The following is a 22,015-nucleotide window of genomic DNA, read 5'->3' as shown; positions in this document are numbered from 1 at the left end:
AGGCGAATAGCTCACCGGTTGGGAGGAGGGGGGGGCTTTGCACAAGGGACCGTCGACACGAGGCAGGAGGCATGCGTCGGGAATGGAACGCGTGTCCTGAAGTGAATCCGTCCTGTCAGGACCTGGTGGAGAGGACTGCCGGGCAAAGGGAGATCCAGCGTTGACTCTCCAGGGGGTTGGATTGTGGCCACCGTCTGTCTGAGTCGAGGGCGAGGGGGGCGGCACACTTTGTTTTCAGTTCGGTCGGTCTCTCGCTCTCACCTTTTGAAAGCAGTTAATCCTGTCAACAAATTAAATGTTTCTTCCGCCAGGAGTATGCAGGGCAGTCGATCTGTGCGCCGCCCCCGGGAGCTGGAGTCAGGTCCTGAGCCGTAAACTCAAGTAAGTTTTGGACGGGGGGAGTGGGGGTCTTTCCCAATTTGCAACCCCCTCTTTGGTCCACTTTCGTCTTTATCATTCTAAATGGCTATGCTTGCTGATTCAGTTTCGCTGTTAACTGTAAGATTTGATGATTCAGCCCCTCGAGCTTGCTTGGCCATTCAATCCGATCATCCACCTCGATTGCGCCTCCGCTAGCCCAGTCCCTCGGTGTCCCGACAATCCCCCAATCTCCTTCTCGAATAGACGCAACGCCGAGCTTGAGTCGAGATTGCCGACCTGCAGAGTGAAAGAATTTTCCTTATCTCCATCCAAAATGGCCACCGCATTGTCCTGAGATTGTGACGCCCCCCCCCCGCTCCCCATGGTCCAGACAGACTTTCCACCCGGGTGAGGGGAGGGTGTTCGGGGGGGAGGGGGGACAGCCCCTCAGCGACAACCTTGTTCCCTTCAGAATTTTATACGTTTCATTGAGATCACCTGAACCGGTAGCAACTCATTTGAATGGTTAGAAAACTGGTTGGCAGACAGGAAGCAAAGAGTAGGAATAAAGGGTCTTTTTCCGAATGGCAGGCAGTGACCAATGGGGTACCCCCGCAGGGATCGGTGATGGGACCCAAGCTACTCCCAACATATATTAACGATTTAGATGGGGGAGCTAGATCTCCAGATTTGCAGATGACACCAAGCATACAGGAGTGTAGTTGTTATAACCTGCCTACTTACGATTGGCTGGGGACTAATGACTATCCCACAATCCTATGGGAGTATGGACTTCCCCAATGAGGGGGGCGGAGAAAGTCCTAGTATAAATAAGCTGGCCAGTTCAGGAACCAGCAGGAAGGAGAAGGTAGCAAGGGAAGTTACTGCTACTGTTATGTATATATTGTTATAGTAAATAAACGTTATTATTTTGTATCCTTAAAACTCGTGCTGGGTTCTTCGTGGCCCTTACAAAAGTAGTACTACTCAGTATGTGTGAAGAGATCAGATCAGTCCATAAGAGGGTCAGTAGGAGTCTGTTAACAGCGGGGAAGAAGCTGTTTTTGAATCTGTTCGTGCGTGTTCTCAGACTTTTGTATCTCCTGCCCGATGGAAGAAGTTGGAAGAGTGAGTTAGTCGAGTGGGAGGGGTCTTTGATTATGCTGCCCGCTTTCTCCAGGCAGCGGGAGGTGTAGACAGAGTCAATGAATGGGAGGCAGGTTTGTGTGATGGACTGGGCTGTGTTTATCACTCTCTGTAGTTTCTTGCGGTCCTGGGCCGAGCAGTTGCCATACCAGGCTGTGATGCAGCCAGATAGGATGCTTTCTATGGTGCATCCGTAAAAGTTGATGAACATGCCAAATTTATTTCGTTTCTTGAGGGAGTACAGAGCAGCACGGTAGCACAGTGATTAGCACTGTGGCTTCATAGCGCCAGGGTCCCAGGTTCGATTCCCTGCTGGGTCACTGTCTGTGCGGAGTCTGCACGTTCTCCCCGTGTGTGCGTGGGTTTCCTCCGGGTGCTCTGGTTTCCTCCCACAGTCCAAAGACGTGCAGGTTAGGTGGATTGGCCATGATAAATGGGCTTAAGTGGGTCGGAGCAGACTCGATGGGCCGAATGGCCTCCTTCTGCACTGTATGTTCTATAGGCGCTGTTGTGCTTTCTTGGTCTTAGCGTCGCTGTAGGTGGACCAGGACAGATCTTTGATGATATGCACACCTAAGAATTTGAAGCTGTTAACCATCTCCACCTCTGCTCCGTTGATGCTGACAGGGGTGGGTACGATACTTTGCTTCCTAAAATCAATGACCAGCTCTTTAGTTTTGCTGACATTGAGGGAGAGATTGTTGTTGTTGTTACACCACTCCACTAGGTTCTCTATCTCCCTCCTGTATTCTGACTCATCGTTGTTCGACTTCCGAACAACTACGGTCGTGTCGTCAACAAACTTGTGGATGGAGTTGGAGCCAAATTTTGCCATGCAGTCGTGTGTGTACAGGGAGTAGAGTAGGGGGCTAAGTACACAGCCTTGCGGGGCCCCGGTGTTGAGGACAATCGTGGAGGAGGTGTTGTTTATTCTTACTGATTGTGGTCTGTGGGTTAGAAAGGCGAGGATCCAGTTGCAGAGGGAGGAGCCAAGTCCTAGGTTTGATATGAGCTTGGCTGGGATTATGGTGTTGAAGGCGGAGCTGTAGCCAATAAATAGGAGTCTGATGTAGGAGTCCTTGTTGTCGAGACGCTTCAGGGATGAGTGTAGAGCCAGGGAAATAGTCTGTTGTGGCGGTATGCGAATTGCAGTCGATGAAGGCGTTCTGGGAGTATGGAGGTGATGTGCCTCGTGACCAATCTCTCGAAGCACTTCATTACGATCTATGGAGAATATTCCATTACACTTGTACCTTGTAGACGGTGGACAGGCTTTGGAAGAGTCAGGAGGTGGATTTGAGCCCCTGACCTGCTCTGGTAGCCACAATATTTATATGGTTGGTCCAGATCAGTTTCTGATCAATGGTAACCCCCCCCCCAGGATGTTGATAGTGGGGGGATTCAGAGATGGTAATGCTATTGAATGTAATGGGGCGATGGTTAGATTCCCTTTGATTGGAGATGGTCATTGTGTCCAACCAAGTACAAATGTTACTTGTCAGCCCGAGCCTGGATATTGTCCGGGTCTTGCTGCATTTGCACGTGGACTGTTTCAGTGTCTGAGGAGTCGCGAATGGTGCTGAACATCAACAAACACCTCACATCTGACGTTGTGGTGGAATGGAGGTCATTGATGAAGCAGCTGAAGATGGTTGGGCGTAGGACACTCCCCTGAGGAACTCCTGCAGTGATGTCCCGGGATTGAGCTGACTGACCTCTAATAACCACAAGCAACCTCCTTTGTGCCGGGTATGACCCCCAGGGGAGGATCTCCTAGAACCCTATAAAATTCGAACAGGACTGGACAGGGTAGTTGCAGGAAGGATGTTCTCGATGGTGGGGGGAGTCCAGAACCAGGGGTCACAGTCTGAGGATACGGGGGAGACCATTTTGGAAAGAGATGGGGAGAAATTTCTTCACCCAGAGAGTGGTCGGCCTGTGGAATCCGTTACCACAGGAAGTAGTTAAGGACAAAGCATATGTTTTTAAGGAGCAGTTAGATATAGCTCTTGGGGCTAAAGGGATCAAACAATATGGAGGGGGAATAGGTTGTTGAGTTGGATCATCAGCCATCATAATAAATGTTGGCGCAGGCTCAAATTGCCTCCTCCAGCTTCCAGTTTCTATGTTCTCTTCAATCTCTCTTCATAGGGCAATACCCCCCCCCCCCCCCCATCAGAAATCAGTCTGATGAACATCGCGTTCTCCACAGGGTAAGTATATCCTTCCTTTAGATAAGGAGACCAAAACTGTACATCTTGCTCTAGTCCAGTCTCACCGATGCCCTGTATAATTGCAGCAACTCTTGTATTGAGGGTTCATTTTTACCTAAAGTCTAGTCTTTCTTTCATTTAGTTAATGAACTTAAAAGTTGCTGTTTGGGTTTAGAAGAAGGTGAGTTTTCAATCAGCTTTAAACAGAGGTTCTACTTGCAGCTGGAGCTTGTTAATTGGATTAGGCCAATTTTCAGAGGCTAGTCACACAGTGCAAAGGCGAGCCAGCGACAGTGCAGACTTTGTTTGCACTGAGTGCTGAATCTGGGTGCATTTGAGTGCTATAGTAAGAGTTTGGTGACTGAGGGAGTGCTGAATTTGGGTGCATTTGAGTGCTATAGTAAGAGTTTGGTGACTGAGGGAGTGCTGAATTTGGGTGCATTTGAGTGCTATAGTAAGAGTTTGGTGATTGAGGGAGTGCTGAATTTGGGTGCATTTGAGTGCTATAGTGAGACTTTGGTGACTGAGGGAGTTAGGTGAGGAGGGAGCAAGGTGCTCCTTTCATTTCATTTCCTACATTTCCACAAAGAGCGTGAAGGGAGCCAGGGGTTTACAGACAGTGCAGCTGACTGGGAGCAGAGTCGGAGGGCGGAGGTCCAGTTGGTCCACAGGGCAGTTATATTCTGTAAGATCAGAGGGAATGGAGGTTAAGGCAGTTTCATGCTCCTCCTGTAGGATGTGGATGGTGAGGGATACCACCGCTGTCCCCGCTGACTATACCTGTGGGAAGTGCACCCAACTCCAGCTCCTCCGAGACCGCGTTAGGGAACTGGAGCTGGATGAACTTCGGATCATCCGGGAGGCAGAGGGGGTGATTGAGAAGAGTTACAGGGAGGTAGCCACACCCAAGGTACAGGAAAAGAGTAGCTGGGTTACAGTCAGGGGAAAGAAAACAAACAGGCAGACAGTACAGGGATCCCTCGTGGCCGTTCCCCTTCAAAACAAGTATACCGTTTTGGATGCTGTTGGGGGGGATGACCTACCGGGGGAAGCCCCTAGCGACCAGTTCTCTGACACTGAGTCTGGCTCTGTGGCTCAGAAGGGAAGGGGTGAGAATAGAAAAGCAATAGTGATAGGAGACTGAATGGTTAGTGGAATGGATAGATTCTGTGGTCGCGAGCGAGACTCCCGGAAGGTATGTTGCCTCCCGGGTGCCAGGGCCAGGGATGTCTCAGATCGAGTCTACAGGATCCTTAAGGGGGAGGGGGAGCAACCAGAAGTCGTGGTGCACATAGGCACCAACGACATAGCTAGGAAAAGGGATGAGGATCTAAAAAGTGATTTTAGGGAGTTGGGTTGGAAGCCAAAGAGCAGTACAAGCAGATTAGTGAACTCAGGATTGCTACCGGTGTCACGTTCAAGTGAGGCAAGGAACAGAGAGCGAGTGCAGCTGAACACGTGGCTACAGGGCTGGTGCAGGAGGGAAGGCTTCAGATATGTGGATCATTGGGGTATCTTCTGGGGAAGGTGGGACCTGTACATAAAGGATGGATTGCACCTAAACTGGAGGGGCACCAATATCCTGGGTGGGAGGTTTGCTAGAGCTCTTCGGGAGGGTTTAAACTAGTTTGGCAGGGGGATGGGAACCAGATCTATGGATCAGAGGATAGGGTAGCTGTTGAACAGGCAGAAATAGTCTGCAGCAAGTCTGTGAGGAAGGATACACAATTGATAGGGCAAAGTTGCACTCAGTGGAATGGGTTCAAGTGTGTCTGTTTCAATGCAAGGAGTGTCAGGAAGAAGGGAGATGAACTTAGACATGGATCAGTACTTGGAACTACGATGTTGTGGCCATTACTGAGATATGGATTTCACAGGGGCAGGAATGGTTGTTAGATGTTCCGGGGTTTAGATGTTTTCAGAAGAATAGGGAGGGGGGTAAAAGAGGAGGGGGAGTGGCACCGTTAATTAGGGAGTGCACCACAGCTGCAGAAAAGGTAGTTGGAGAGTGTTTGTCTACTGAGTCAGTATGGGTGGAAGTCAGAAACAAGAAAGGAGCAGTCACTTTATTGGGAGTTTTCTATAGACCCCACAATAGCAGCAGAGAGATAAAGGAACAGGTTGGGCGGCAGATCTTGGAAAAGTGCAGAAGTAACGGTTGTTGTCATGGGTGACTTCAACTTCCCTAATATTGACTGGAACCTCCTTAGTGCAAATGGTTTGGATGGAGCAGATTTTGTCAGGTGTGTACAGGAAGGGTATGGTGATAGGCCGACTAGGGGGGAGACCATATTGGACTTGATGCTCGGCAATGAACCAGGCCAGGTGTCAGATGTCTCGGTGGGAGAGCATTTCGGTGACAGTGACCACAACTCCTTGACCTTTACCATACTCATGGAGAGGGATAGGAACAGACAGTATGGGAAGGTATTTAATTGGGGGAGGGGAAATTATACTACTATTAGACAGGAGCTGAGGAGCATAAAGTGGGAACAACTGTTCTTGGGGAAATGCACAACAGTAATGTGGGTGTTGTTTAAGGAGCACTTGCTGCGAGTGTTGGATAGTTTTGTCCCACTGAGACGAGGAAGGAATGGTAAGGTGAAGGAGCCTTGGATGACAAGAGAAGTGGAGCTTCTCGTCAAGAGAAAGTGTCATGTGAGAGTACCTTTAAGAAATGGGTGTTTATAAATGGGTGTGTATATAAATATCGGTAGTGAGAGTACCTTTAAGAAATGGGTGTTTACTACTGCAGTGATGTCAGAGAGTGGGTGGAGCTGGGTTGCCTTGTCAGCTTTTAACTTTCGTTTTTGAGCAGGCTGCAGGGTGTGTTTTAAGTTTTGTTTTCAGTGTTGGGAGCTGAAGCCAGACCAAGCAGGTGTGCTGCTGTTCTCTCTGCCATCAAAAGACTATCTCTTGATCATTTGGTGAATTCAGAATCTAAATGTTTTCAGTAGTGACTTTAACCTGATGTGCTTCTGATAAAGGTTTTGTTTTTTAAGTCGTATGGATGTTAAAAAGGAAAGCTTAAAGGTTTACTTAGTGTTGGGGGTTGTATTTGAATTAATGGTTGCTAAGATGTTCACTGTATGTTTTAAAAAGGTTAACTTGAGTTCATAGAATAAACATTGTTTTGCTTTAAAAAATACTTTTCCATTTCTGCTGTCCCACACATGTAGAGTGGGCCGTGTGCTCCCCATACCACAATCTATTAAAAGTTGTGGGTCAGGTGAACTCCATGATACACTTTAGGGTTCTCTAAACCCTGGGCCATAACAGGAAGAAGGAAGCTTACGTAAAGTTGAGGAAGCAAGGATCTGGCACAGCTCTAGAGGGTTACAAGGTAGCCAGGAAGGAACTCATAAATGGACTGAGGTGAGCCAGAAGGGGGCATCAAAAAGCCCTGGCGGAAAGGATTAGGGAAAACCCCAAGGCGTTCTACACTTGTGTGAGAAATAAGAGGATGATCAGAGTGAGAGTAGGGCCGATCAGGGTCAGTGGAGGGAACTTGTGCCTAGAATCTGAGGAGATGGGAGAGGCCCTAAATGAATATTTTGCTTCAGTATTCACTAGAGAGAGGGTCCTTGTTGTTCGTGAGAACAGTGTGAAACAGGTTGATATTAAGAAGGAGGATGTGCTGGAAATTGTCATGTGAGAGCACCTTTAAGAAATGGATGTTTAAGCAATGTACCTTTAAGAAAACAGTGATGTCGGAGAGTGGGTGGAGCTGAGCTCAGTTCAGCCATTTTGAAGATTTTAGTTTTGAGGAAAAGAGCTTGGGTGTATGTCTGTGTTTGCAGTGAGCTGGATTTGCTGTGATCTCTGCCATGAAAGACTATCTCTAGATCATTTGGGTGATTTAAACTCATAATAGTAAAGCCTTTAACCTGATGTGTTTCTGTTTAAAGATGTTAAGTCTCTCAGATGTTGAAAGGAATAACTGAAGGATTATTTAGTGTTGTAATGTTTTCGGGGTTATCTTTGAAGTAAGGGGTGTTAAGAGATCCAATGTTTATTTAAGAGGTTAAGTTGAGTTCATGAAATAAACATTTGTGTTGTGTTTAAAAATCCGCGTGTCCATAATTGTAATCCCACACCTGGAGAACAAGCCGTGTGCTCGGAAAAGCAACAATACATTAAAGGGTGAGGTTGGTTGAACTCCATGATACATTTTGGGGTTCTGAAAACGTGTCTCCCATAACAATTGGGGGCTCGAGGGGGATAAAAGTCTATCTATTTCAGGGATTGGCTTTTGTGAACTTAAAGACAGTGAAGGATTGTTGCTTTTCCGGTGTGGTATTTTAGTTTAAGTGGGGAGTGTGTTGTGGACAATGGCTCTTTCAGAGGCTCAGATGTTTTTGGGGGTGGAGACTGTCACACGCAGTACCTTTCGGACAGAGACTAAACGCAGACTGTTGGGTCTGGCAAAAACATTGCAGTTAACATTACCTGACAAAATGCGAAAAGATTAGGTCATAATGGCGGTGGTTAAGCATTAAATGTTGCCTGAGATAGAGTTTGACTCATGGGAATTGGCAAAAATTTAGTTGCAAATTAAACAAATGGAACATGAGAAAAGAGTTAAAGCGGCTTGAATATGAAAGAGAGTGAGCGGAAAAAGAAAGAGAGAGAGAGGAAAAGGAGAGAGAAGAAAGGAGAAAAAAAGAATAGCCCTACCAGAACAAAAAGAAAAAGAAAGGGAGATACAGATCAGGGAAAAAGATAAAGAGGGGGAGTTTGAACTTCAGAAAATGGCCATGAAACATGAAAGTCAGTTAAAATTGGCAGATGTAAAGGGAAACGTACAGTTGGATGATAATGATGAGGATAGTGAGAAAGAGCGTCATAGTTGAAGGCTTGGTGGGGATCTATTTAAATATGTCCAAGTATTGCCAAGGTTTGACGAGAAGGAAGTGGAAGCCTTTTTCATTTCATTTGAGAAGGTAGCTAAACAAATGCAATGGCCACAGGACATGTGGGTATTACTGATTCAAACAAAGCTGGTAGGTAGAGCTAGTGAAGTGTTTGCATCACTATCAGAGGAGGTATCTGGGACGTATGAGGAGATGAAGAAATCCATCTTAAGTACATATGAGCTAGTGCCTGAAGCTTACAGACAAAGGTTTAGAAATTTAAGGAAAGAATTTGGTCAAACATACATGGAGTTTGAAAGGCTCAAACAGAGTAATTTTGATAGGTGGATAAGGGCTTTGAAAATAGACCAAACGTATGAAGCTCTCAGAGAAATTATACTTTTGGAGGAGTTTAAAAATTCAATTCCTGATGTAGTGAGAACTCATGTGGAAGAGCAGAGGGTTAAAACTGCGAGATTAGCAGCGGAAATGGCAGATGATTATGAATTAGTTCATAAATCAAAGATTGGTTTCCAACATCAGTTTCAGCCGGTGAGGGATAGAAACTGGGGACATGAGAAATACTCAAGTGGTAAAGGTAAAGGTGATCTGATGGGAGACAATGAAGAGAGTGTACCTCAGATTAAAAAAGAAATCCAGGAGGGTGGAAAAGAGATGAAAAGTTTCAAATGTTTTCACTGTAATAAACTAGGCCATGTAAAGCCACAGTGTTGGTGGTTGAAGAAAAGCATTGGAAAGGCTGATGTGGTAAAACAGGGTAAGACAGTGGGGTTTGTTAGAGTGGTAAAGGAAAGCCCAAGGGAAACGAAGGAGGTGCAAATGATTGTACAGCCCGTTCAAGAAGTAATTGTTAAGAAGGTGCCAGATGTCTTTAAAGAATTTACTTGTGTGGGTAAAGTTTACTCGTGTATCAGGAGGAGCAGGTAAAGAAGTCACAATTTTAAGAGATACAGGGGCTAGTCAATCTTTAATGGTAAGAGATGAGGAATTTCGTCGTTTGGGAAGAATGTTGCCAGAAAAGGTGGTGATATGTGGAATTCAGGGTGAGAGGAGTAGCGTTCCATTATATAAGGTAAGGTTGCAAAATCCAGTGAAGAGTGGTGAAGTGGTAGTAGGAGTAATAGAGGAACTATCTTATCCAGGAATACAGTTTATCTTGGGTAATGATACAGCTGGATCACAGGTGGGAGTGATGCCTTCTGTGATCGATAAGCCGTTGGAAAATCAGTCAACTGAAGTGTTGAAGGACGAATATCCTGGGATTTTTCCGGATTGTGTAGTAACAAGGTCGCAAAGTCACAGGTTAAGACAAGAGGAGAAATCAAAGAGTGAAGATGAAGTTGAAGTGCAATTATCAGAAACAATTTTTGATCAGATGTTTGAAAAAGAACAAGAACAGGTGGAGGATGAGGCTGATATTTTTAGCTCAGGAAAATTGGCGGAGTTACAACAGAAAGATGTAGCAATAAAACCGATATCTGAAAGCATATACAGAAGAGGGATCTGAGAGTACACCAGAGTGTTATTACCGCAAAAATGATGTCTTGATGAGAAAATGCCGACCTGATCATATGCAGGCGGGTGAAATGTGGGCAGAAGTTCATCAAGTAGTATTGCCGGTGGGGTATAGAAAGGAGGTGTTGCGAGTTGCACATGGGGTACCAGTGGGAGGTCATTTGGGAATGAGGAAAACTCAAGCTAAAATCCAGAAACATTTTTATTGGCCTGGACTACATAAAGATATAGTTAAATTTTGTCAATCATGTCACACATGTCAAGTGATAGGGAAACCTCAAGCAGTGATAAAACCAGCACCCTTAAATCCCATTCCAGCATTTGAGGAACCTTTTACGAGAGTCCTAATTGATTGTGTAGGACCGCTTCCTCAAACAAAAAGTGGGAATCAATATCTTTTGACTATAATGGATGTGTCTACTAGGTTTCCAGAGGCCATTCCAGTACGTAATGTTGCAGCTAAAAGGATTGTGGAGGAGTTACTTAAATTCTTTACGAGATATGGACTACCCACAGAAATTCAATCGGATCAAGGATCGAATTTTACTTCAAAGTTATTCAAAGAAGTTATGGATTGCTTAGGAATAAAACAATTTAAATCAACTGCGAACCATCCAGAATCGCAGGGAGCGTTAGAAAGGTGGCATCAGACATTAAAGGCAATGTTGAAGGCGTATTGTCAAGATTATCCAGAGGATTGGGATAAAGGAATCCCATTCGTATTGTTTGCAATTAGGGATGCACCTAATGAGGCAACCAAATTCAGTCCTTTTGAACTAATTTTAGGTCATGAGGTAAGAGGACATAGGCAATTAATTAAGGAAAAATTGGTGGGTGAGAAATCGGAAATTACACTATTGGATTACGTGTCAAATTTTAGGGAACGATTAAATAGAGCAGGTGAATTGGCGAGACAACATTTGAAAGTTGCACAAAATGTGATGAAACGGATAGTGGACAAGAAATCCAACATTCGTAGTTTTACCAGTGGGGATAAAGTTTTAGTGTTGTTACCAGTGGTAGGGGACCCTTTAAAAGCTAGGTTTTGTGGACCGTATCAGATTGAAAGGAAATTAAGTGAGGTGAATTATGTGGTTAAAAACACCAGATAGAAGGAAGACTCACCGAGTGTGTCATGTGAATATGCTTAAAAGGTACTTGAAATGAAACTCGCTTATTGTCACGAGTAGGCTTCAATGAAGTTACTGTGAAAAGCCCCTAGTCGCCACATTCCGGCGCCTGTTCGGGGAGGCTGGTACGGGAATCGAACCGTGCTGCTGGCCTGCCTTGGTCGGCTTTAAAAGCCAGCGATTTAGCCCAGTGTGCTAAACCAGCCCCACTTTGAAAGGGAAGAAGAGAAAAAGGAGGTTTTAATGATTCTAACTCAAAGTGACGAACCAAATCCAGATGACTTGTGAATTTGACATACCTCAAATTAAATTGGAAAATGAGGATGTTCTTAAAAATTGGGATGAATTGTTCAGTTACGTTCCAGAGGAAAAACAAACTGACCTGAAAGAGTTATTGATATCACATGGGCAAGTTTGTAGAGCCAAATTGGGAAGTACTAAAATGGCTTTACATGATGTAGATGTGGGAAATGCTGTTCCTATCAAACAACATCCATATAGACTTAATCCTTTAAAATTGGCACAGGTTAACAGAGAGATTGAGAGTATGCTGAAGAATGGCATAATTGAAGTGAGTTGCAGCCAATGGAGCTCACCCATAGTGATGGTACCTAAACCAGACGGTACCCAATGGTTGTGTGTGGACTATCGAAAGGTGAATGTAGTTACAAGAACGGACTTTTATCCTATCCCACGTTTGAAGGATTGCATTGAGAAAGTGAGACAATCTGCTTTTATTTACAACTTCCAGACATGGAAAGAACATTTAAAACATCGTATGGAGTTCTTCGATCGACTTCAGGAGGCAGGTTTGGTGATGAACCTAGCCGAAAGTGAATTTGGAGAAGCCCGAATCACTTTCCTAGTGGGGTTTCCGATACCCTCAAGACGAAGGGAAATAATGCGATTTCTTAGCATGAGTGGATTTGATCGAACAGTTGTGCAAAGGTTTTGTGGCGTGATTACTCCATGATGGAATTGCTGAAGAAACGTTAAAAAAATTCAATGGACAGCGGACTTCTGACAGGCGTTTGACTGCCTGAACGCTGTGATCACCAATGCTCTTGTATTGGAAATTGCAAGGGACTCTGTGGTCAGATTGAACAAAAGTATCTGATTCTAAAGAGAAATGCCGAGGAGTAGAGGAATGGATGGATCGTGCAGAGATTTTGTTCAAAGAGACTGTCAATCGAGAAGGATTTCGGTTGGAGGAAGAAGAACAAAGACAAATGGACTATTATTATACCTGTTTGCATGTGTTGTTTTAATTTTTAAAAAATGAAAAGGTATATTTACTGTGTACATTTCTTAGTGGATGGTGCAAAAATGAAAAATGAAACCATCTTGAACATGATGGCTTTTTTTTTCTTGGGGGGAGGTTTCATGTGAGAGTACCTTTAAGAAATAGATGTTTAAGCAATGTACCTTTAAGAAAACAGTGATGTCAGAGAGTGGGTGGAGTTGAGCTCAGCCATTTTGAAGTTTTTAGTTTTGAGGAAAAGAGCTTGGGTGTGTGCCTGTGTTTGCAGTGAGCTGGATTTGCTGTGATCTCTGCCATGAAAGACTATCTCTGGATCATTTGGGTGATTTAAACTCATAATAGTAAAGCCTTTAACCTGATATGTTTCTGTTTAAAGGTGTTTAAGTCTCTTGGATGTTGAAAGGAATAACTGAAGGATTATTTAGTGTTGTAATGTTTTCGTGGTTATCTTTGAAGTAAGGGGTGTTAAGAGATCCAATGTTTATTTAAGAGGTTAAGTTGAGTTCATAGAATAAACATTGTTTTGTGTTTAAAAACCCACGTGTCCATAATTGTAATCCCACACCTAGGGAACAAGCCGTGTGCTCGGGAAAGCAACAAATAGCATTAAAGGGGAGGTTGGTTGAACTCCATGATACATTTTGGGATTCTGAAAACACCTCGCCCATAACAAAATTTTGAAAAGCATCAGGATAGATAAGTCCCCTGGGCCTGATGGGATATACCCAAGGTTACTATGGGAAGCGGGGGAGGAGATTGCTGCGCCATTCGCGATGATCTTTGCGACCTCACTCTCCACTGGAGTAGTACCGGATGATTGGAGGGAGGCGAATGTTCCCCTGTTCAAGAAAGGAAATAGGGAAATCCCTGGGAATTATAGACCTATTAGTTTTACGTCTGTGGTGAGCAAAATATTGGAAAGTATTCTGAGAGATGGGATTTATGATTATTTAGAAAAACATAGTTTGATTAAAGATAGTCAGCATGGCTTTGTGAGGGGCAGGTCATGCCTCACAATCCTCATTGAATTCTTTGAGGATGTGACGAGACCCATTGATGGAGGTCGGGCAGTGGATGTGGTGTATATGGATTTCGGTAAGGTATTTGAGAAGGTTCCTCATGGTAGGCTCATTCAGAAAGTTAGGGGGCATGGGATACAGGAAAATTTGGCTGTCTGGATACAGAGTGCTGAATACAGGGTTAAAGGCAGGATTTTTGGAAGTGTGGAGAAACAGAGGGATCTTGGGGTCCACGTATATAGATCCCTCAAAGTTGCTACCCAAGTTGACAGGGTTGCTAAGAAGACATATGGTGTGTTGGCTTTCATTAACAGGGGGATTGAGTTTAAGAGCCGCGAGGATTTGCTGCAGCTTTATAAAACTCTATTTAGACCACACTTGGAATATTGTGTCCAGTTCTGGTCGCTTCATTATAGGAAGGATGTGGATGCTTTGGAGGGGGTACAGAGGAGATTTACCAGGATGCTGCCTGGACTGGAGGGCATGTCTTATGAAGAAAGGTTGAGGGAGCTAGGTCTTTTCTCACTGGAGCGAAGAAGGCAGAGAGGTGACTCGATAGAGGTGTACAAGGTGATGAGAGGCATGGATAGAGTGGATAGCTAGAGACATTTCCCCAGGGTGGAAATGGCTGTCACGAGGGGGACATAATTTTAAGGTGATTGGAGGAAGGTATAGGGGAGATGTCAGAGGTTCTTTACACAGAGAGAGTGGTGGGTGTGTGGAATGCACTGCCAGCAGAGGTGGTGGAGTCAGAGTCATTAGGGACATTTAAGCGACTCTTGGACAGGCACATGGACAGCAGTGAATTGAAGGGGTGGAGGTTAGGTTGATCTTAGATTAGGATAAATGGTCGGCACAACATCGTGGGCCGAAGGGCCTGTACTGTGCTGTTCTTTGTTCTATGTTCTATTCCAATCCCATTGCAATGAAGGTGAACACACACTTGCCTTCCCAATTGCTTGTTGTATCTGCATGTTAACGCTCTGTCATTCATGTGCACGGACTCCCACGTCCCTCCGAATGGAAATGTTCCTTAGCCTCTTGGCTTTTGATTTCTCCAATAAAACTTTGCACTTTACCACACTGTATTCCAAATGCCACATACCCACTTACCCGACCTGTCTACATCCCATCATGCATTGGCCACGGGCGGCTGTCATGTGCAGATCTTTTTTCCCCCCATGTCAACCATCGTGGTGTAATTGAAGCCTGCTGCCACTGGGTGGCACCAAAGAGCAGAAATATTTTTCCTATGTAAACCGTCACGGTGCAGCTGTGGGGGATGGCCGCACCCGGTGGCTTTGGGGAGGCACAGGATTATTGCTACGTTGACCGTCACGGTGTAGTTGCCGGTGATGGCCACCAGAAGGCTCTGAGGAACAATGTTATTTTTGTTATGTCACCTTTCATGGTGCAGATACGGGTGATGGCCACTGGGAGGCTCCGAGGTGCCAAATAGTTTTTTGTATGTCAACTGTCACGGTGTAGTTGCAGGAGCTGGCCACTGGGAGACTTGCTTCCAACTCTGAGACAAATCATGGTAACACCATCGGAGGCTTGCTAGAACTTTGACAAATAATAGCATCTTTCCCCCCCCCCCCCATCCCCCAACCACCTGACCTTTCTATTCTTTTGCTCCCCCCCCCCCCCCCCCACCCGGCCAGGAGGGAAGATCCCAACAGCTCGGAAATCAAAATCGTCGCCGTGGATCTACAGGCCATGGCTCCGCTCCCTGGGGTCATCCAGATCCAGGGAGACATCACCAAGGTAACCTGGGGGAGGGGATACATTCGGGAATGCTTGTTGAACACTGTGGCCGGGTTACAATCCAGACGTCCCCTCCATCCTAACGGCACTGAGGGTGTACCCACACCACACAGACGGCAGCGGTTCAAGATGGTGGCTCATCAAGGCAAAATGGACTTTATTACGAGGGGGTTAGAGAACAAAAGTAGAGAGGTCTTGCTAAAAGGGCCTTGGTGCGACCACACCTAGAGTACCGCACAGAGTTTCCGTCTCCTTAAGGAGGGATATTCTCGCGTCGGAGGTGGTTCAGTGAAGGTTCACTGGCCTCATGCCCGGGATGGAGGGGGTTTGTCTCGTGAGGAAGGGGTTGAGCAGGTCGGGGTCTGAAGCCATTTGGAGTTCAGAAGAAGAGGAGGTCATCTTATTGAAACACATTTTAAAAAAATATAATCTTTATTGTCGCAAATAGGCTTACATAAACGCTGCAATGAAGTTACTGTGAAAAGCCCCTAGTCGCCACATTCCGGCGCCTGTTCGGGTACACAGAGGGAGAATTCACAATGTCCAATTCACCTAACAAGCACGTCTTTCGGGACTTGTGGGAGGAAACCGGAGCACCCGGAGGAAAGCCACGCAGACACGGGGAGAGCGTGCAGACTCCGCACGGACAGTGACCCAAGCCGGGAATCGAACCTGGGACCCTGGAGCTGTGAAGCAACTGTGCTAACCACTGCGCTACCGCGAGGCAGGTGTCGAGACAGTGTTCCCACCCTGTGTGGGGGGGGGAAATCTGGAACTGGGGAGGGGCACACAGTTTGGGAATGAGGGGCGGGATTCTCCGACCCCCCCCCGGCCGGGTCGGAGAATCGCCAGGGGGGGGTGGGGGGCGGTGTCCCGCCCCGACGCCGGCTGCCGAATTGTCCGGTGCCGTTTTTTTGGCGGGGAGGGGGATCGCGCCACGCCGGCCGGGGGCCGTTGACAGTGGGCCCCCCCCGGCGATACTCCGGTCCCCGATGGGCCAAGCGGCGGCACGTTTCTGGCCAGTCTTGGCGGCGTGAATTACACAAGGTCTGTACTGGCAGGACCTGGCTCTCTGAGGGCGGCCTGCGGAGTCCTTGGCGGGAGGGGGGATCTAGCGCCGCGGGGGGGGGGGGGGAAACCAGCGCCGCGGTGGGGCCCACACGGTGGCCTGGCCCGCGATCGGGGCCCACCGATCTGCGGGCGGGCCTGTGCCGTGAAGGCACTCTTTCCCTCCGCGCAGCCTGTGTATAGCTCCGCCATGGCCGGCACGGAGAAGAAACCCCCTGGGCATGCGCAGGAACCATGCCAGCGGTTCTTGAAAAATGCTGGCGCTCCTGCGCATGCGCCAACTTGCGCCGGCCGGCGGAGGCCCTTCAGCGCCGGATGACACGGGAAGAGGAGTTGAGGCCACAATCAGGGGATGGACAATGGCCGTTGGCAAAGCCGACTGCCCAGACATCCAGCGAGCAAATTAAAGACTGACTGTATTCTCCTCCTTGTCTTGTAGGTTTCCACAGCTCAGGAGATCATCAAACATTTTGAGGGGCAGGCGGCAGACCTGGTGGTGTGCGACGGAGCACCGGACGGTACGGTTACAGGGCCAGAGAGTCAGGCTGTGCGCGAACGTGTCACGCAATATTTTGGTGCAATTTTGGGGCGTGACCGGGTTCACAGGACCAATACCAATCGAAACCTGACCCTGAATTAGCCAAGAGCAGAGATTGCGTATCGAGAACATTGTCCGGAGCAGAGGTCTGAGGCCGAGGACAATAGTTCAAACATTTAGAGCTGGAAGAGCTCCATAACAGTGGAGAGGGAGCTTTACTCTGTATCTAACCCCGTGCTGTACCTGTCCTGGGAGTTTGATGGGGACAGTGTAGAGGGAGCTTTACTCTGCATCTAACCCCGTGCTGTAACTGTCCTGGGAGTGTTTGATGGGGGCAGTGCAGAGGGAGCTTTACTCTGTATCTAACCCCGTGCTGTAACTGTCCTGGGACTGTTTGATGGGGACAGTGTAGAGGGAGCTTTACTCTGCATCTAACCCCGTGCTGTACCTGTCCTGGGAGTGTTTGATGGGGACAGTGTGGAGGGAGCTTTACTCTGTCTCTAACCCCGTGCTGTACCTGTCCTGGGAGTGTTTGATGGGGACAGTGTGGAGGGAGCTTTACTCTGTCTCTAACCCCGTGCTGTACCTGTCCTGGGAGTGTTTGATGGGGACAGTGTAGAGGGAGCTTTACTCTGTCTCTAACCCCGTGCTGTACCTGTCCTGGGAGTGTTTGATGGGGACAGTGTGGAGGGAGCTTTACTCTGTATCTAACCCCGTGCTGTACCTGTCCTGGGAGTGTTTGAAGAGGACAGTTTAGAGGGAGCTTTACTCTGTATCTAACCCCGTGCTGTACCTGTCCTGGGAGTGTTTGATGGGGACAGTGTGGAGGGAGCTTTACTCTGTCTCTAACCCCGTGCTGTACCTGTCCTGGGAGTGTTTGATGGGGACAGTTTAGAGGGAGCTTTACTCTGTATCTAACCCCGTGCTGTACCTGTCCTGGGAGTGTTTGATGGGGACAGTGTGGAGGGAGCTTTACTCTGTCTCTAACCCCGTGCTGTACCTGTCCTGGGAGTGTTTGATGGGGACAGTGTGGAGGGAGCTTTACTCTGTCTCTAACCCCGTGCTGTACCTGTCCGAGGAGTGTTTGATGGGGACAGTGTGGAGGGAGCTTTACTCTGTCTCTAACCCCGTGCTGTACCTGTCCTGGGAGTGTTTGATGGGGACAGTGTGGAGGGAGCTTTACTCTGTATCTAACCCCGTGCTGTACCTGTCCTGGGAGTGTTTGATGAGGACAGTGTAGAGGGAGCTTTACTCTGTATCTAACCCCGTGCTGTACCTGCCCTGGGAGTGTTTGATGGGGACAGTGTAGAGGGAGCTTTACTCTGTATCTAACCCCGTGCTGTACCTGTCCTGGGAGTGTTTGATGGGGACAGTGTAGAGGGAGCTTTACTCTGTATCTAACCCCGTGCTGTACCTGTCCTGGGAGTGTTTGATGGGGACAGTGTAGAGGGAGCTTTACTCTGTATCTAACCCCGTGCTGTAGCTGTCCTGGGAGTGTTTGATGGGGACAGTGTAGAGGGAGCTTTACTCTGTATCTAACCCCGTGCTGTACCTGTCCTGGGAGTGTTTGATGGGGACAGTGTAGAGGGAGCTTTACTCTGTACCTAACCCCGTGCTGTACCTGTCCTGGGAGTGTTTGATGGGGACAGTGTAGAGGGAGCTTTACTCTGTATCTAACCCCGTGCTGTACCTGTCCTGGGAGTGTTTGATGGGGACAGTGTAGAGGGAGCTTTACTCTGTATCTAACCCCGTGCTGTACCTGTCCTGGGAGTGTTTGATGGGGACAGTGTAGAGGGAGCTTTACTCTGTATCTAACCCCGTGCTGTACCTGTCCTGGGAGTGTTTGATGGGGACAGTGTAGAGGGAGCTTTACTCTGTATCTAATCCCGTGCTGTACCTGTCCTGGGAGTGTTTGATGGGGACAGTGTAGAGGGAGCTTTACTCTGTATCTAACCCCGTGCTGTACCTGTCCTGGGAGTGTTTGATGGGGACAGTGTAGAGGGAGCTTTACTCTGTATCTAACCCCGTGCTGTACCTGTCCTGGGAGTGTTTGATGGGGACAGTGTAGAGGGAGCTTTACTCTGTATCTAACCCCGTGCTGTACCTGTCCTGGGAGTGTTTGATGGGGACAGTGTAGAGGGAGCTTTACTCTGTATCTAACCCCGTGCTGTACCTGTCCTGGGAGTGTTTGATGGGGACAGTGTAGAGGGAGCTTTACTCTGTATCTAACCCCGTGCTGTACCTGTCCTGGGAGTGTTTGATGGGGACAGTGTAGAGGGAGCTTTACTCTGTATCTAACCCCGTGCTGTACCTGTCCTGGGAGTGTTTGATGGGGACAGTGTGGAGGGAGCTTTACTCTGTATCTAACCCCGTGCTGTACCTGTCCTGGGATTGTTTGATGGGGACAGTGTAGAGGGAGCTTTACTCTGTATCTAACCCCGAGATACACGGCTGGGGGCCCGCGTGCGGCCGGGATCGTGGCGGGGAAACTGACTAATCCCGCCAGGAATTGGTTTCTTTTATGTTCTCTTACGACTCATTTGTATTTCTCTCTCCGTTGCAGTGACTGGGCTTCACGATATCGATGAATATATTCAGGCACAACTCCTGCTGGCGGTAAGTCCTCTTCAATCCTGCCTCATTGCTAACGGCTGGTTCCAGTCTCTTGTCAACACTGTCTGCCCCTCGCTGGGGCCCAGTGTCTGGGGTTTGGGACCTTTTCCTTCCTGGTTGTCTGTGTATGGGGTGTTCAGACAAATGTGAGCAGGACACAGCCAGACTGGGAAGCAGTTTGGGACATTTATCAGTGAATTTCAGACTCACACAGCGCAGACGAGGCCCTTCGGCCCGTCGAGTCTGCACCAACACATGAAAAACACCTGACCTGCCCACCTAATCCCATTGGCCAGCACTTGTCCCAGAGCCTTGAATGTTATGACGCGCCAAGTGCTCATCCAGGTAAGTGGATCGGTCACGGGAGGGTGTCTTAGATTTAGGAAACAAAGGACTTCCAGTGTAGTACTTACACCATCGAAACAGACCATTCGGTCCATCTCGTCCATGCTGCTGTTTCTGCCCCACTTCATTGGATGGCTTGATTGGGAAATTCCATTGATACGTGGCGAGAGTACAGAGTCCCGCCGCCAGTGACCGGCGAGCGGCCGAGTTACTAGCGGCTGGGGGACCGACGAGCGGCCGAGTTACTCGCGGCTGGGGGACCGGCGAGCGGCCGAGTTACTCGGGACTGGGGGACCGGCGAGCGGCCGAGTTACTCGCGGCTGGGGGACCGGCGTGCGGCCGAGTTACTCGCGGCTGGGGGACCGGCGAGCGGCCGAGTTACACGGGACTGGGGGACCGGCGAGCGGCCGAGTTACTCGGGACTGGGGGACCGGCGAGCGGCCGAGTTACTCGGGACTGGGGGACCGGCGAGCGGCCGAGTTACACGGGACTGGGGGACCGGCGCGCGGCCGAGTTACACAGGACTGGGGGACCGGCGGGCGGCCGAGTTACACGGGACTGGGGGACCGGCGAGCGGCCGAGTTACTCGGGACTGGGGGACCGGCGTGCGGCCGAGTTACTCGCGGCTGGGGGACCGGCGCGCGGCCGAGTTACACGGGACTGGGGGACCGGCGCGCGGCCGAGTTACACGGGACTGGGGGACCGGCGAGCGGCCGAGTTACACGGGACTGGGGGACCGGCGAGTGGCCGAGTTACACGGGACTGGGGGACCGGCGCGCGGCCGAGTTACTCGCGGCTGGGGGACCGGCGAGTGGCCGAGTTACACGGGACTGGGGGACCGGCGAGCGGCCGAGTTACTCGGGACTGGGGGACCGGCGCGCGGCCGAGTTACTCGCGGCTGGGGGACCGGTGAGCGGCCGAGTTACACGGGACTGGGGGACCGGCGCGCGGCCGAGTTACTCGCGGCTGGGGGACCGGCGAGTGGCCGAGTTACACGGGACTGGGGGACCGGCGCGCGGCCGAGTTACTCGGGACTGGGGGACCGGCGTGCGGCCGAGTTACACGGGACTGGGGGACCGGCGAGCGGCCGAGTTACTCGCGGCTGGGGGACCGGCGCGCGGCCGAGTTACTCGGGACTGGGGGACCGGCGAACGGCCGAGTTACTCGGGACTGGGGGACCGGCGAGCGGCCGAGTTACACGGGACTGGGGGACCGGCGAGCGGCCGAGTTACTCGCGGCTGGGGGACCGGCGAGCGGCCGAGTTACTCGCGGCTGGGGGACCGGCGAGCGGCCGAGTTACTCGCGGCTGGGGGACCGGCGCGCGGCCGAGTTACTCGGGACTGGGGGACCGGCGAGCGGCCGAGTTACACGCGGCTGGGGGACCGGCGAGCGGCCGAGTTACTCGGGACTGGGGGACCGGCGAGCGGCCGAGTTACTCGGGACTGGGGGACCGGCGAGCGGCCGAGTTACTCGGGACTGGGGGACCGGCGAGCGGCCGAGTTACTCGGGACTGGGGGACCGGCGAGCGGCCGAGTTACACGGGACTGGGGGACCGGCGAGCGGCCGAGTTACTCGCGGCTGGGGGACCGGCGAGCGGCCGAGTTACTCGCGGCTGGGGGACCGGCGAGCGGCCGAGTTACTCGGGACTGGGGGACCGGCGAGCGGCCGAGTTACTCGGGACTGGGGGACCGGCGAGCGGCCGAGTTACTCGCGGCTGGGGGACCGGCGAGCGGCCGAGTTACTCGGGACTGGGGGACCGGCGAGCGGCCGAGTTACTCGGGACTGGGGGACCGGCGTGCGGCCGAGTTACTCGCGGCTGGGGGACCGGCGAGCGGCCGAGTTACTCGGGACTGGGGGACCGGCGTGCGGCCGAGTTACACGGGACTGGGGGACCGGCGTGCGGCCGAGTTACACGGGACTGGGGGACCGGCGAGCGGCCGAGTTACTCGGGACTGGGGGACCGGCGAGCGGCCGAGTTACTCGGGACTGGGGGACCGGCGAGCGGCCGAGTTACTCGGGACTGGGGGACCGGCGAGCGGCCGAGTTACTCGGGACTGGGGGACCGGCGAGCGGCCGAGTTACTCGGGACTGGGGGACCGGCGAGCGGCCGAGTTACTCGGGACTGGGGGACCGGCGAGCGGCCGAGTTACTCGGGACTGGGGGACC

General features: G+C 50.0%; 1 protein-coding gene across 1 annotated transcript in view; it reads left to right on the top strand.

Moving 5' to 3' along the window:
- The window catches only part of ftsj1 (FtsJ RNA 2'-O-methyltransferase 1), a 91,427-nt gene that overhangs the window by 2,719 nt on the left and 66,693 nt on the right, over positions 1 to 22,015 (top strand). Inside the window, exons 3-6 of the mRNA XM_072487873.1 lie at positions 312 to 381; positions 15,183 to 15,285; positions 16,793 to 16,871; positions 19,455 to 19,507. Coding sequence (XP_072343974.1) covers positions 312 to 381; positions 15,183 to 15,285; positions 16,793 to 16,871; positions 19,455 to 19,507 — 305 coding nt within the window. The remainder of the gene's footprint in view (positions 1 to 311; positions 382 to 15,182; positions 15,286 to 16,792; positions 16,872 to 19,454; positions 19,508 to 22,015) is intronic.

This window comes from Scyliorhinus torazame, chromosome 22 (assembly GCF_047496885.1).
Source record: "Scyliorhinus torazame isolate Kashiwa2021f chromosome 22, sScyTor2.1, whole genome shotgun sequence".
In the NCBI taxonomy this organism is placed as follows: Eukaryota; Metazoa; Chordata; class Chondrichthyes; order Carcharhiniformes; family Scyliorhinidae; genus Scyliorhinus; species Scyliorhinus torazame.
This window is presented reverse-complemented; position numbering and strand designations above follow the sequence as displayed.